The sequence below is a fragment of the Mobula hypostoma genome, chromosome 10 (genome assembly GCF_963921235.1).
Source record: "Mobula hypostoma chromosome 10, sMobHyp1.1, whole genome shotgun sequence".
In the NCBI taxonomy this organism is placed as follows: domain Eukaryota; kingdom Metazoa; phylum Chordata; class Chondrichthyes; order Myliobatiformes; family Myliobatidae; genus Mobula; species Mobula hypostoma.
Window position 1 is genome coordinate 112,137,507 of NC_086106.1, and position 14,872 is coordinate 112,152,378.

At 38.9% G+C, this 14,872-nt stretch overlaps 1 protein-coding gene across 1 annotated transcript in view; it reads left to right on the top strand.

The window, feature by feature from the left end:
* Positions 1 to 14,652, top strand: part of LOC134353124 (insulin receptor substrate 2-B-like) — a 52,795-nt gene extending 38,143 nt beyond the window's left edge. The window contains exon 2 of the mRNA XM_063061056.1: positions 8,831 to 14,652. Coding sequence (XP_062917126.1) covers positions 8,831 to 8,835 — 5 coding nt within the window. The 3' untranslated portion in view covers positions 8,836 to 14,652. The remainder of the gene's footprint in view (positions 1 to 8,830) is intronic.
* Positions 14,653 to 14,872: the final 220 nt, after the last annotated feature.

A 14,872-nucleotide genomic window follows, 5' to 3' on the forward strand; every position in this document is an offset into this window, starting at 1 on the left:
CAGCTGGTTGCACCTCACAGTTGTAGTGGTCACGGACACTGCATGTCTCCCTGCCTTCCCATATCGTACAAGAGGAGCATTGCACTATCCTGCCTGTCATCTCTACCTAGCTGACCAGGTATAAAGAAGAGAAGGGAAAATCTTGTACTTTTTTTTCCTTTGCTTTCTCTGAATCAAGCCTCTCTTTGCTGAGTCTCGAAGAGCTAAAGCCTTTAGACTACCACTCAGACGATGGCCACTGCACTTGCCATTGCCTTCCTTTAATTTGCTCTTATTAATTACACCAATTGGCCCCAGTTCAAAGCTCCATTACGCTGCCGCGAACCACTCCTGCCTTTTATCATCAGGCGGTGGACCTGATTGAAGTCCCATCTTCTCAAAACTTCCGAGGTCCAGATTGGCCACGGGTCAAGGCTCTATTAAGAAGCCTCTTTAGAACTGTTGGATAGTAAGAAGTCTGTTTAGAATTGTTGGAACTCTACTCATCCAGGTGAATGGAAGTTATTCTATCATGCACCTGTTTGTGCCTTGCAGGCATTTTGGAATTCAGGCAGTAAAGTCACTTTGTCACATGTTACCCAGCTCTATCACACTCTTGTAACTACTTTATGTGTGGCTGGACCAGATGTGTTTCAGAATCTGATTTATTATTATTGCCTTATGTGACGAGAATTTTGGTGATTTGCAGCAGTACAATATAAGGACTAAATTACAATGAATTTCAAAATAAATGGTGCATATAATGAGCTGGTGTTGATGGGTTCATGGATTGTTCAGAAATTTTATTATGGATGTGCAGAAGCTGTTTCTGAATTGCTGAGTATCACTCTTCAGGATTCTGTATCTCCTCCTTGATAGTAGTAATAAATGAAGGGAATGCTCTAAATCTTCAGGGTCCTTAATGATGGATGCTCCCTTCATGAGGCATCGCTTCTTAAAAGTGTCCTCAGTGGTTGGGAGGGTTGTGCCCCAGATTGAGCTGGTTGAGTCTACAGCCCTCGACATCCTCCATATCAGGCTGTTTTGCAGCTACACACATAAAAGTTGCTGGTGAACGCAGCAGGCCAGGCAGCATCTCTAGGAAGAGGTGCAGTCGGCATTTCAGGCCGAGGCCCTTCGTCAGGACTAACTGAAGGAAGAGTGAGTAAGGGATTTGAATGTTGGAGGGGGAGGGGGAGATCCAAAATGATAGGAGAAGACAGGAGGGGGAAGGATGGAGCCAAGAGCTGGACAGGTGATTGGCAAAAGGGATACGAGAGGATCATGGGACAGGAGGTCCGGGAAGAAAGACAAGGGGGGGGGGGGACCCAGAGGATGGGCAAGGGGTATATTCAGAGGGACAGAGGGAGAAAAAGGAGAGTGAGAGTAAGAATGTGTGTATAAAAATAAGTAACAGATGGGGTACGAGGGGGAGGTGGGGCATTAGCAGAAGTTAGAGAAGTCGATGTTCATGCCATCAGGTTGGAGGCTACCCAGACGGAATATAAGGTGTTGTTCCTCCAACCTGAGTGTGGCTTCATCTTTACAGTAGAGGAGGCCGTGGATAGACATGTCAGAATGGGAATGGGATGTGGAATTAAAATGTGTGGCCACTGGGAGATCCTGCTTTCTCTGGCGGACAGAGCATAGATGTTCAGCAAAGCGGTCTCCCAGTCTGCGTCGGGTCTCGCCAATATATAAAAGGCCACATTGGGAGCACCGGACGCAGTATATCACCCCAGCCGACTCACAGGTGAACTGTTGCCTCACCTGGAAGGACTGTTTGGGGCCCTGAATGGTGGTAAGGGAGGAAGTGTAAGGGCATGTGTAGCACTTGTTCCGCTTACACGGGTAAGTGCCAGGAGGGAGATCAGTGGGGAGGGATGGGGGGGACGAATGGACAAGGGAGTTGCGTAGGGAGCGATCCCTGCGGAATGCAGAGAGAGGGGGGCAGGCAAAGATGTGCTTAGTGGTGGGATCCCGTTAGAGGTGGCGGAAGTTACGGAGAATAATATGTTGGACCCGGATGCTGGTGGGGTGGTAGGTGAGGACCAGGGGAACCCTATTCCTAGTGGGGTGGCGGGAGGATGGAGTGAGAGCAGATGTACGTGAAATGGGGGAGATGCATTTAAGAGCAGAGTTGATAGTGGAGGAAGGGAAGCTCCTTTCTTTAAAAAAGGAAGACATCTCCCTCGTCCTAGAATGAAAAGCCTCATCCTGAGAGCAGATGCGGCGGAGACGGAGGAATTGCGAGAAGGGGATGGCGTTTTTGCAAGAGACGGGGTGAGAAGAGGAATAGTTCAGATAGCTGTGAGAGTCAGTAGGCTTATAGTAGACATCAGTGGATAAGCTGTCTCCAGAGACAGAGACAGAAAGACCTAGAAAGGGGAGGGAGGTTTCTGAAATGGACCAGGTAAACTTGAGGGCAGGGTGAAAGTTGGAGGCAAAGTTAATAAAGTCAATGAGTTCTGCATGCGTGCAGGAAGCAGCGCCAATGCAGTCGTTGATGTAGCGAAGGAAAAGTGGGGGACAGATACCAGAATAGGCACGGAACATAGATTGTTCCACAAACCCAACAAAAAGGCAGGCATAGCTAGGCTAGTCAGAATGCTATCTACCATATACCTATAGAAATTTGCACGTGGTGATAAGCCAAATCTCCTTATTCTCCTCATAAAGTGTAGCTGATGGCGTGCCTTCAAATATATTCAAATCTATTTTAATATATTGGTTGGTATTCCCATGAGAGCCATAGATGATTTGCTAAAGGGAATTGTACAAATCTAGTTGTTTTTGTGAAGGTTTCTTTTCATGTTTTTCAAAAGGTCTGATGCCCTTCAGTATCCTGACCAATGTTTATTGCTCTGTCTCTGTAAATAAAGTACAGCCTGATCAGGTAGTTCTCTATTCTTGCCACCTTCATGCTTGGAAGCTGTTTCCTACATTGCAACAGTTTCAACATTGCTACATTGAACTACTTTCTTGATCTTGCATTTCAACAGGAGTACAGTACTGGTACTGTGGGTAATTGTGGCTGCACAAAAGAAGTGCTATTTCCTTGTACTCAACCTGGGTGCAATTTTAGTTATCACCAGTATCTGTTGGTAAACATTGTTTGTGGTTTTACAATAATATTTTTAAATTTGGTGGCAAAATAACTAACACAATGTTAATATATATAAAAAAATACGATGTATTCCAAAAACAGCTTGGGGCAATAAACAAGTATTTCCCAAATTTGAGTTAGTGCAGTAACTGAAATTTGTTCAGCAAACGTGAATCTCTGCATAGTGAAATTTAAAAATTGCAGAACGATATATTTTTTTAAAGAGACATTTGTTATTTGAATTTGCTAAGTAGATTCCTGGATGCGAGCATTACCATGTGGTAATATTTAGTCAATTTTCCTGTCTAGCTGTAGATGCTCTGTTTTACTGTTCATAAAGTGTAAATTAGTCATTTCAGTAACAACATGCCAGAATGTGAATTTACTATGTTTAAGCAATTTTGTTTGCTCTCTAATCATAAACCAAATTATATTTAATGTAAAGTATAGGTGATGTTATTTGTATAAACATAAGATTCAGAGAAATTCTATAGCATATTTTTAAAGTGATGCATAAAACCCACTCCAAATGTTAAACCAACAGAGTTGATGGGTGTGGTAAACCTACTGATGCAGTGGAATTTGAGATTACAATAAATTCTTAATACTGCATTAAAGTATCTAAACTGGTATTTCTCTATTTTACTAATGCACTGATTGTGACACATATTAGTCCTAACCAAATAAATGTTAGTTGTTTGTGTTTTGAAAAAACAATCTGTTTATGTCTGGTACTAAGAAGCCATCCCCAACATAACTTAGATCAGGGTTCTGTATTAAATGCAAACACATAGTCACTGATAATTCTGCTCAGAATTTTTTGCTAAACCTGTGCCACTGAAGTCAGATTTTGTGGCTATCTGCTCTTGCCCCCATCTTGTAAATAAAACTGGATGCACATGTCAATTCTATCTGTATAGCAAGGACTAGATGACAGTAGAGCTTTCAAGTGTAGATCAAAATGCTCACATTCTGCGTGAAACTTCGACAGCTAGATAAGTTGCACTTCATGGATTGGATGGCAGTCTGAGGTACCGAAAAATTGAATGCTTCAGAATATCTCTTGAGCATATATAAACTATCAAGTATATTAAAAAAAATATATAAAAATACCCAAATGTAAAAACAATATAAAGCATTTCTAAATAAACTGAAATCATAAAAAATTACTGAGATTTGGGATCTTGCAGTTCAAGTGAGTGGAAATACCACTTCCCTGAGGGGGATGTATAGGCTGGAATTCCCAAGGAGTTTATCAGCAGAGAAAAGTTGGGAAAAAGCTGATGAAACGGCATGTTTAGAACCTCTGATAATGTACTAAAATAATGAAATTCTGGTTAGGAACTGCCATCCGAATCACATCAAGTAAGTAGCATCACACATCAAAGTTGCTGGTGAATGCAGCAGGCCAGGCAGCATCTCTATGAAGGGGTACAGTCGACGTTTCAGGCTGAGACCCTTCATCGGGACTAACTGAAAGAAGGGCTAGTAAGAGATTTGAAAGTGGGAGGGGGAGGGGGAGATCCAAAATGATAGGAGAAGATGGGAGGGGGAGGGATGGAGCCAAGAGCTGGACAGGTGATTGGCAAAGGGGATATGAGAGGATCATGGGACAGGAGGTCCGGGGAGAAAGACAAGGGGGGGGGGTACCCAGAGGATGGGCAAGGGATATAGTCAGAGGGACAGAGGGAGAAAAAGGAGAGTGAGAGAAAGAATGTGTGTATAAATATAAATAGCGGATGGGATACAGGGGGAGGTGGGGCATTAGCGGAAGTTAGAGAAGTCGATGTTCATGCCATCAGGTTGGAGGCTACCCAGACGGAATATAAGGTGTTGTTCCTCCAACCTGATTGTGGCTTCATCTTTACAGTAGAGGAGGCCGTGGATAGACATGTCAGAATGGGAATGGGATGTGGAATTAAAATGTGTGGCCACTGGGAGATCCTGCTTTCTCTGGCGGACAGAGCGTAGGTGTTTAGCAAAGCGGTCTCCCAGTCTGCGTCGGGTCTCACCAATATATAGGAGGCCACATTGGGAGCACCGGACGCAGTATATCACCCTAGCCGACTCACAGGTGAAGTGTCGCCTCACCTGGAAGGACTGTCTGGGGCCCTGAATGGTGGTAAGGGAGGAAGTGTAAGGGCATGTGTAGCACTTGTTCCGCTTACAAGGATAAATGCCAGCAGGGAGATCAGTGGGGAGGGATGGGGGGACGAATGGACAAGGGAGTCGCGTAGGGAGCGATCCCTACGGAAGTAGCATGCCTGCGTTAGAAGATGAAACCTAACTAACGTATGAGGTTGTGACAGAAAAATAATTAAACTGTGGAAAATTGCATAAAATGATGTGGATTTGATTTCTAACGCAGAAATTAAGAGCAATTCTAAAATCATAACTTTGGATGGACAGTAAATGTTGACTTTGCTAACAACCCATATCCTGTGAATGAACTATAATTAAAAGGACTCAGAGCTGCAAGATTTTAAATAAATCTTGGAAATGAATACTAATCTAATTGGAGAATAGAATTGGAGTGCTTGAACATAATATTATGTTAGCCTGGAGGAAGAAATATTGAATGTCATTCAGATTATTTAATCTGACAATTTTTTTTTAACTTGCAGAATGTTTTGGATCCAAACTCTAGATTTGCCACATTTTGAGTAGGTGGTGTAGATAATGTAATCAGGAGGCATTCCATTAATATTAAATAAAGCGTGTTGGATGATGTATATAACAAGGCAAGATAATACCAAGTATAAATTGCTAATGTAGTAAGAATGGATGTTAGATGTTGTCAAAGTAACTTCTGACTAGGGTTTTGTTTTAACTACTTCCTTACACATATTATTCCCTTAATAGTAAAATAAAAATAATGTTCAAAATGGTTGTGACATGATAAATCTCCTTAAGCTATAATTTCTAAGAAAGTCACCAAAATATTTCCTGAATTGGCTATTTGGAGGCTTTGCAGCTACAGCCCCCTCTCGTCTGTCTTCGGCTTCTCAACATCTATTCAGGTTTTCTCCAGCAACATCATTCAAAGATAAAGGATTGGTTTCTGGTGACATCCAGCCTCTTAACCAGTTAGTTCTCTCAATAGTTTCACTAAAATGGTTTTCTTAATAGCATTTATCATTCATTCTTTTAGTCATTGTTCTTCCTGGGGAGTACTAAGAAGGTTGTTAGGAATGATGATGAAAGCTTAGTCAAAGAATCATGAAAAAGGAGGATTTGAAATGGAAGAGATGATATTAGGGAACTAATTCTCAGAGCTCAATATCCAAAGACAAAACTGAATGAGAACTGGACAAGAGATCAAATGACTGAAGTTCTAAGAGAATGTTGACACTTGAGGCTGTAGTCATGGATGGATTGGCTGTCAGAAACTTGAGTGAATATGGAGCACATCAGAGTTAGCATGAATAAGGATGAGCAGCTTTGGTGTTGAATAGGATGCGTGTTGGCTGGCAGGGAGAGCAGTATTTGGTAAGGTTAGGATGTGAATTGCTTTGTCCTGCTTGTACTGAAGTGTATTAAATGAAAAAGGAACAGAAACAGGAACAGCACACATAAAAATTGCTGGTGAACGCAGCAGGCCAGGCAGCATCTATAGGAAGAGGTACAGTTGACGTTTCAGGCCGAGACCCTTCGTCAGGACTAACTGAAACTGAAACACTTCTTTCATTTAGTCCTGGCGAAGGGTCTCGGCCCAAAACGTCGACTGTACCTCTTCCTATAGATGCTGCCTGGCCTGCTGCGTTCACCAGCAGTTTTTATGTGTGTTGCTTGAAATTCCAGCATCTGCAGATTTCCTCGTGTTTGAGAAACAGGAACAGCACTACATTTTCCAAGTAGCTACGCTATGATCACTGACCATTCCTGCCCAGTATCCTCCATCTGTGACATTGGCTCAGTTCTATTGTCTGCATTAGTACATCCCATTGAGTGGCAGGGTGGAGATACATCTCTACCAAAGGAGATATAAAGTGCTCCTTCCCTCCACTAGTCTGCAGCTCACCACTGGGGAAGCTGTAGCACCTGCTTAGCCAGCCGATTAGGGTCACAGGTAGCCATGGGAGCAAGTGGGGGATGGTCGTATGAGCAGCTGGTGCATATCGCAAGACCTGGCTATGCAACCACTGACGCCAGACAGACAATCTCTGAAGTGTATTGATAATGGTTGGGGTCACCTGTCTTGTAAAGACACTGCCCAGAATAAGGCAATGGCAAACCACTTCTGCAGAAAAATATTTGTCAAGAACAATCAAGGTCAAGACCATTTTCACCCACACCATATGACATGCACATGATGATGATAAGTACATCCCAAAACACAGAACGAAGTATAATCACCATCCTACTGCCTCGTTAATTCATTTGACCCAGTCTTGCTCCATTCCAAATATTCCCCTTTTTCCTTTCCTTTTCCTCGTCACCTTCAGTGTAATTTAAAGTCTTCTCTTCTAATCTCTTTCCCAATTCTGAGGAAATGTTATTTTTGTTTACCTTTGTACAGAAGCTACCGGAGTATTTACAACATTTTCTGTTTTTATTTTGGATTTCAAGCATCTGCAGTTTTATTTGAAAATATGCTGTCTTCATTGGAGAAAAGGGGATCTGGATTGACAGTGTAGCTCAGGACTGAATAGGAAGCTAGTGTTATGGAAGGTAGATAAGTGGATTTAATTAGAAAGATAGTGTTTGCAGGAAGATGTGAAGACTGCTACATGGAGTTCAGGGAGGTCAAAGAAGGGTCAAGGAATATTGTGCATTCATGCTGAAATTGACCGAATATTTGTCCGGCTTCACCAAGAACTACATTTAAATCTTGGGGACTGTAAAGTGAATGATGCAAGAATGGGAAATTGGGCAGTTGTAGATGCTGTGGTTACTAATTAGTTGGTAAAATGGATGTTTTCAGTAATTCTTTCTGTAAGCTATTCACAAAATACAGAGTGCTTGTCGCCCCAGTTTTCAAAAATAACTATTGTCATATTCCCATGTGGGATTAAGAAAACAGATTTTGGGTTCTAACCCTTTGCAGTATTTATACTCTGTAATACTGTGAATGGCTTTAATAGTCCATGGCACATGGAGGAAAAAATTACTATTCACCTTTTTACTACTCTGATTCTGATAGTATCATCCAGACTTGTATATGAATGCTTAAAGTAGTAGGATATTTCTGATATTTATAGACTCAGAACACATGTCACTGTCAACTGAAAATAATTGAAGCACCAAATTTCTGGAAGAGAGTTCCTAAAACTTCATTTATTACAGACTGTTTTAGAATGCCAGATTATACCGAAGTCCCTAAAAAAAAAACGCATGCAGTCATTGAAGCATGTGCAAATGAGGTTAGAGTCACTATTGCGCTCTCCATGATGACATTATCACACAGGAAATTGAGTACTGATAGGAATTGTTCCTAGAAAAAGAAATAGTACTTTTGCAGCAAAATGTACAGAAGCTTGTTTTGCAAAATCTGGTTTGGGAACCAACTGCATTATTTATCCTTCCCTTATAGTTTAGCTCTTTGTACCAAGCCACTAGGTCAGCTTTCAGTCGCAGTAGTAATTTCAGCAGAGTGGAGTTTCATATAGTCTTATTGAATGTTGTACTAGATATGAACTTGATGTTTACAATGAGTGAAATCTTGAACGGCACACTTTAATGGTTCGCTGCGTTTTGTATTTGTAACATTCAGATTTTGACCAATTTATTTTTTGTCTCCTACAGATTAAGTACACCAACATGATTAAAATCCATGTCAACAGAGGAAAGGATTGAATGTACCTTTTCCCATGGTACTTACCATGCAATTGTACAACCTGCTAGATGGAACTGGTACTGTCTGAAGCAGTCAAACTTTGCAAGAATACACACATACCTGCTATTTTCCCATGAACAAGGTTGGGAAATGTCAACACATGAATCTCAACAGGACAAGGACAACAAATTGCTGCCTTTTTGGTACTTCCTTCAACAAAAAGACACTCTTCCTACAAGTTTCAGCTCAGCAAAAAAGAAAAAAAAAAGAGCCATAGCTAATGTGAACCTATTTACTGAAACTTTTTAAATCCATTTGAATGTTAATGAAGTAGTTAAATGTTCACCATTTTTGCAAAACATTTCACAAATATGTTAAAAAATCTTTTTATTGGTGTTCCCCGGTTCAGGCACTAATGGGCTTTCTTTGACTAGTGCCGTGTGGAGTTTAAAAAGAAAACAAAAATGATTTGTAAGAAACATTACAATCATTTGTAGAACATAATGCATGTTCTGTGGGGATATTTAAGATTGTTCTGTTTTACTATGCACCCAGATATGTTATTTTGAAAGGGTAGCAATTTTGGGAAAAATAATTCTTACAAAGGACTAACAAGTTTTTTAGATCACTTGTTTAAGTTTCACACCTTTGGAAAATCAAGAAAGTGTAGTTCAGCAGATCCCTCAGCTTCTCAGACCAGCTGTATATAGTTCATTGCTTTCTTCTTTTTTAACTTGTGCTGTTTAAAGGCAGTCATGTTGGAAATCTTCTGTGGCCTTGAGCCAAGTAGGCCAAATTATTAAACCTCGTGAATGTAGCATAGGTTGACACAAAGTTCAGACTTTTGTGGGCAAGCTATCTACTGTGTCAGGTCAAACAAAGAAAATATTTGTAAACCCATTGAAAAGTTTATTTTATCAGGTATTTGATATGTTCACAATGTCAGTTATGCCTAAACTTTGCTAAGACACTTTTCCTGTTTAAAAGCTGCTTTATTTCACTTTTTAAATCTATAGTGTTGTTGATGGCTTTTGATCTGCATATGCATTATGTCAATGCAAATGAAAATCCACTGTCAGTATCTCTGACAGAATTATCCATTCAGGAATGTGCAGATTGCATTCTCCCTAAAGGCTTATCAAGGTGCATGATTTTAAAAAGTAGACATTGACATTTACAGTTTTCCTCCTTGCTGTTCTCTGGGTTTGTTAAAATTTTTGTGACACTGCCTTTGTAATAACACATATCTTCACATCCTCTTCTACACAGCTGCGGAGGGAATGATGCCAAATATAGTCATCAAAAGTGATTTTTCTTTTCTGTCCCTTGATCTAATCTACTTGCTGTACGGTTTGTGTTTAATTTGGCTAGTGAGTGTGATTTTTGTCTCTGCCTCCCAACAAATTTTTTTTGTCCAAACCATAGCAAGGAGCATTTGTTTTCCTGTGGGTACAGTTTTGGACAGCTTAAGCTGAGGTTTCCCCCCCATTTTATATTGAACAGAAAAACGTGAAAAGGCTTAAATGATTTTTAAAATGTTTGTATTTTGTGTTAAAGAATGTAGCTTTAATTACTGGTATGTGATGGACTATATTTATTCTGGGTTAGAAGGGTTAATTTTGGTTCCAAACTTTATTGCAGTCAGAAGTACTGTTTAAGAAATCTCACAAGCAGTACTTTCAATAAAGGGTATAATTGAAAAGGAACTTCAGTCTACCCTGTAACATTAGTCATAAGAGTTATGGACAATACAAATGTGCCACACCTTAAAATGGGGATTCAAAGATACTGGATGCAACCCTGATTGTTGTAACATTTATTATCAGGTTTGTGGAATTTATTGAGTGGTTCACTAAAGTTTACTGCAGATTTTCCCCTATTGCACATTTTGCTGAACAATTAAGATGGTGTTTATTATTTATGGTACCAACAGTTTTGTGGACCGTAGTACTACCCTTCAACAGTGTTAATCTAGTAGAAGATGTGACGAATGCTGGCTGCGTCTAAGTAATCAGTGATATTCTCACTTTACAAATTGCACCAAACTACTGGATTTAGTATTCAGTTCAACTGGCCTATCTGTCTTTCATAAATTCTTAGATTGTACTTTAAAAATCATCAATTTTCTGTTGTTTCTGAAAAACAAAACAAAAGGTCTTTATTAAATCCGACTAATCTAAGCTGTCAGAATATGAAGGTGTACAAGTTTGTCTTTGGTTGCTAGTGCTAAATAGACACTAAATATTTTTTGCCCATTGTAAATGTTATTTAGTTCGCATTAAAGCAAGTAGCTCCTATTTGATACCTTTGATCAAAGAACAATTTCATACCCATGGTTTCACTAATGGGATAAGTCTGAATAAACACTAAAGCATTGTCTTTGTCCAGTTGAAGGTGATTGCATTGAATTTTTTTATCATTAGGTATTTTTTAATTTACCACAGTGTATGGGCAGGAGAATGGGTGGTTGGCTATCTTGCACAGGGCAACAGAGTCAGTCATGCTTCGTTTTTTTGTTTTATTCTTCTATTGTATACTTGCCCATCTAGTTGAACTGGGAAGTTTTGAGTGTCTGGAAACCACTGGTGCCTGGTTTCCACTAGAACTATGAAATGGAATCTGTGGAATTGTTTGGTCTCCTTTTTGTGCTCACTGTTGTGCACAGAACATGTTTATACCAGTTTGCTTGACCCTTTGTCCTAAGAAAAGTATATGGAAATGAGGGAGTTATTATTTTAAAATTTTTCGGGTAAGGTTTTGAATGATAGGCATAACGTAAGTTAGGAAATCATCCAGTTAATTTCTTCCCTTATTACAGTTTTGTGCTGAATTGGAAAGTAAGGGATTTAGCTTCCTATATATTAACTCAAGTGATTAATTATCTGAGATTCACTATATTGGACAGTACTTCAGAATGCATTAAATAGTTCAGAATGAGATCTATCCTGCTTAAGAATTGCATCTAAATAACAACTAAAATAAATTGGCTGCCTCAGAGAGTCAAATTTGAGATGGATTTATTAATGCAATATAAATCATGTGCCCCCTCACCCCACCCCATTCATGAGCTCTCCTTTTGCATTAGATGTAGTATGTTCTGTTTGGAAGAGTGGTTAAAAAAGTAGATCAATTATCACCTGCACTTTATTTTTCAGTAGGTATTATAACCTTTAGTTAAAAGTAAGCAAGTTTTAAAGTTGGAGTGAGGCAGCTTCTGGGATGAATGATGTCTTTATTATATGCATTGGTGTATTTTCACCTCTTGCTACACTCTCCCTCCCGTACTCTCCCCCAACAGCTTTTCTAAAATTTAATTTCATTTAATTGAAACTGGCAAGACAAAGTGATCTAAGCCAAAATGTAAAAAAAATGCTGGAATGACTGGGCCAGGTCAGGCAGCAGTGACTTAAACCAAGGTGGGATGTATTTTCAGCATTAATTTCCTAATATTGATCTTTTTCTCAACTGATCATTACCAATTACACCATTTACGAGCAGCAATAGTGAAATGGTCTGAAAGCATATTGATTGTAATGATTTCTCCATTAGAAACCTCAACACATTAATCTCCATGGTTGTGTCATTCAGCTTGTCCACACCATTATTTTAATTTCACAATAGAGGAAATGGAAAAGAGCAAAAATAAGTAAAAATATCAGTTTAAAACAAAGCTAGCAAAGAAATAAAAGAGCTGGAAATTTGACTCTGATGTTGACATAAAGCATGAATTTTGTTTCCAGCTGCAGTTGATGAAGTTAAATATTGGGTGTTGTGCATAACAGGAATAATGGGATGTTGCCCATTTTGTGCTACCACCAGTGTCTAATTTCTTTCCTCAATGGATTCATCTTGAGGTCAACCAGACACAACAATTTGCACATTCTAGCACCTGCCTTTTCCTGTAAACCTCAATGAGTTGCAAGGAATGTTCTAATAAAGGTGATGTGCATTGGTAAATATATACAAATGTGAACCACATTTACTTGAGCATTCTGATGGCATCCAAATGAAAGAGGAATTTCAATGATTAACGGTAATATCCTAACATTTGTTTACTTAAACTCCTGGCTGCTTACGATGTTTGTATTGAGCTGTGTGATGAACTGCATGGCATAAGTAAAAGGTGATATAGGTGGTTACAATAATTATGAAGTGCGAAAAAAGTTGCCTTTTGCAACAGTTGGTTGTGTTATCTGGTTTTCGATTGCTGCTAAATTTAGATTTTTATGCTATTGGTACAATAACTGCTACTTGACCTGTACTAAGGTAATGCTATTCTACAGCTTGTTCTAATGACTGCAGATTGCACCACTGGTAGTAAAGGTATGTGCTGACGTTGGACCACAGGTGGTACTATGTGGAATATAATAGTAAGGTACAAATTTTAGTTACTGACCCATCCCAATGAGAATTACGTGGTTCAGTGATAATTATAAACACCAGATACTGCATGAATATGTAATTATAGAGCTAGGAATACCATTCTGTTAAGAGATCTATACCAACAAAAAATTGGGGGGAGGGATAGGGTTGGGGTTTTTTTGGGATTCACAAATGCACATCTATTGTAAGACCACTATAGTTCTTAGGGGATTAACTATCCTATGTAGTTTCCTGAATTTAGTATAGCTAGAGATAATATTCTAGTACCAAAGGGTACTGAATGAAAAAATGTAGTAGATCTAATTGGGCTGGTACATTTTGGTACTAATAGGGTTTTTAGATTTTTTTGAATAGTTAAGACAGTCAACATGTGCTGAGAAAGGAATACCAGGATCATCATGCAGTTTAGTTAACAAATCAAATATTTAGGTCCTGAAGGTTATCGGTGCAAGAAACTGAGCACTGGCAACTTGTGTGCTGATTTTATACAGTAACCTCAAAAGCCAACTTATGGCCAAATAGGTATGGCATATACAGTATGCAATGTTTTTCCTCAGTCTATATAGCTTAGAGTTAAATAAATTATTCAGTATTGTGCTGGAAAGCTAATTCCGGATAAAGATTTACATATCACTTGGTAGGTACTGAAAAAAATTGTTAGTGGTAGAAAGCAACATAAGAGCAAATGAGAGAAGGTACCTGCTTCCACTTCAGGGGAAAAAAGCAGAATGATGAAGTTACAAATTCAGGGTCAACAGGATATGTTAACTATTTTTCTCAGTATATTGGTCAGTACCTATAATTTCTGTCCATCAAAAGACCCTTGCCATGTTTTTTGTATGTAATTGGACTTTGCACAAATTGTAAAAAAGTTGAGAATGGTATGCATTAAGTACAGTTAAATCAATGTTTAAAAATAATAATGGCTAGTTCTATAACTTGGTAAAGGAATGCCTTAATTTGAATATTGATTATAAACTAAAGAGAGGAAGGGAGAATTGGTTTGGATGGTTTACACTACACTTACGCAGGTACCTTCCCTCATCTCATACATGCAAAATAAAAGTTGCATCTTCCAGACAATAGTATGCTGCTGTATAATAGTAAAAAACAAAGATGGAGCAATTGTATTCCTTTTGTAAATTAATTTGACAAATGGACATAGTTTTTCTTTTGGCTGTACAGAAAAGCAGAGGGTTGATACTCTATATATTGCTATTCCTGCACCACACACAACAGAAGGTTAAAAATATCTAACTTTATCTTGCTGTGTCTTCCACTGTAAATATTGTTTAGCATTTTAATGTTAATCCACCATGTCTGTGAATGGGAGACTGGCTTAGAGTTCTGTATAGTGTTTATATTTATCGCAAATGCTTTCCATAGAGCTACATGCAATAAAATTGTGTTCATGTTATTGCTTACATCTTGTATTTTTTTTTCATTTAATTCCTATGTTTAAGATGTGAACTGTTCTTGGCTTAGTTTTGTTTCCTGGTGCTCCTATTCTACATTTATAATATTCACCCATACAACCAGACCTGGTTATTAATATCCTTTTGAACACCTTTAATGGGGATTATTTGGCTCTGCAAAAAACTAATGCATTTCAGGTGTACAATAGCCTA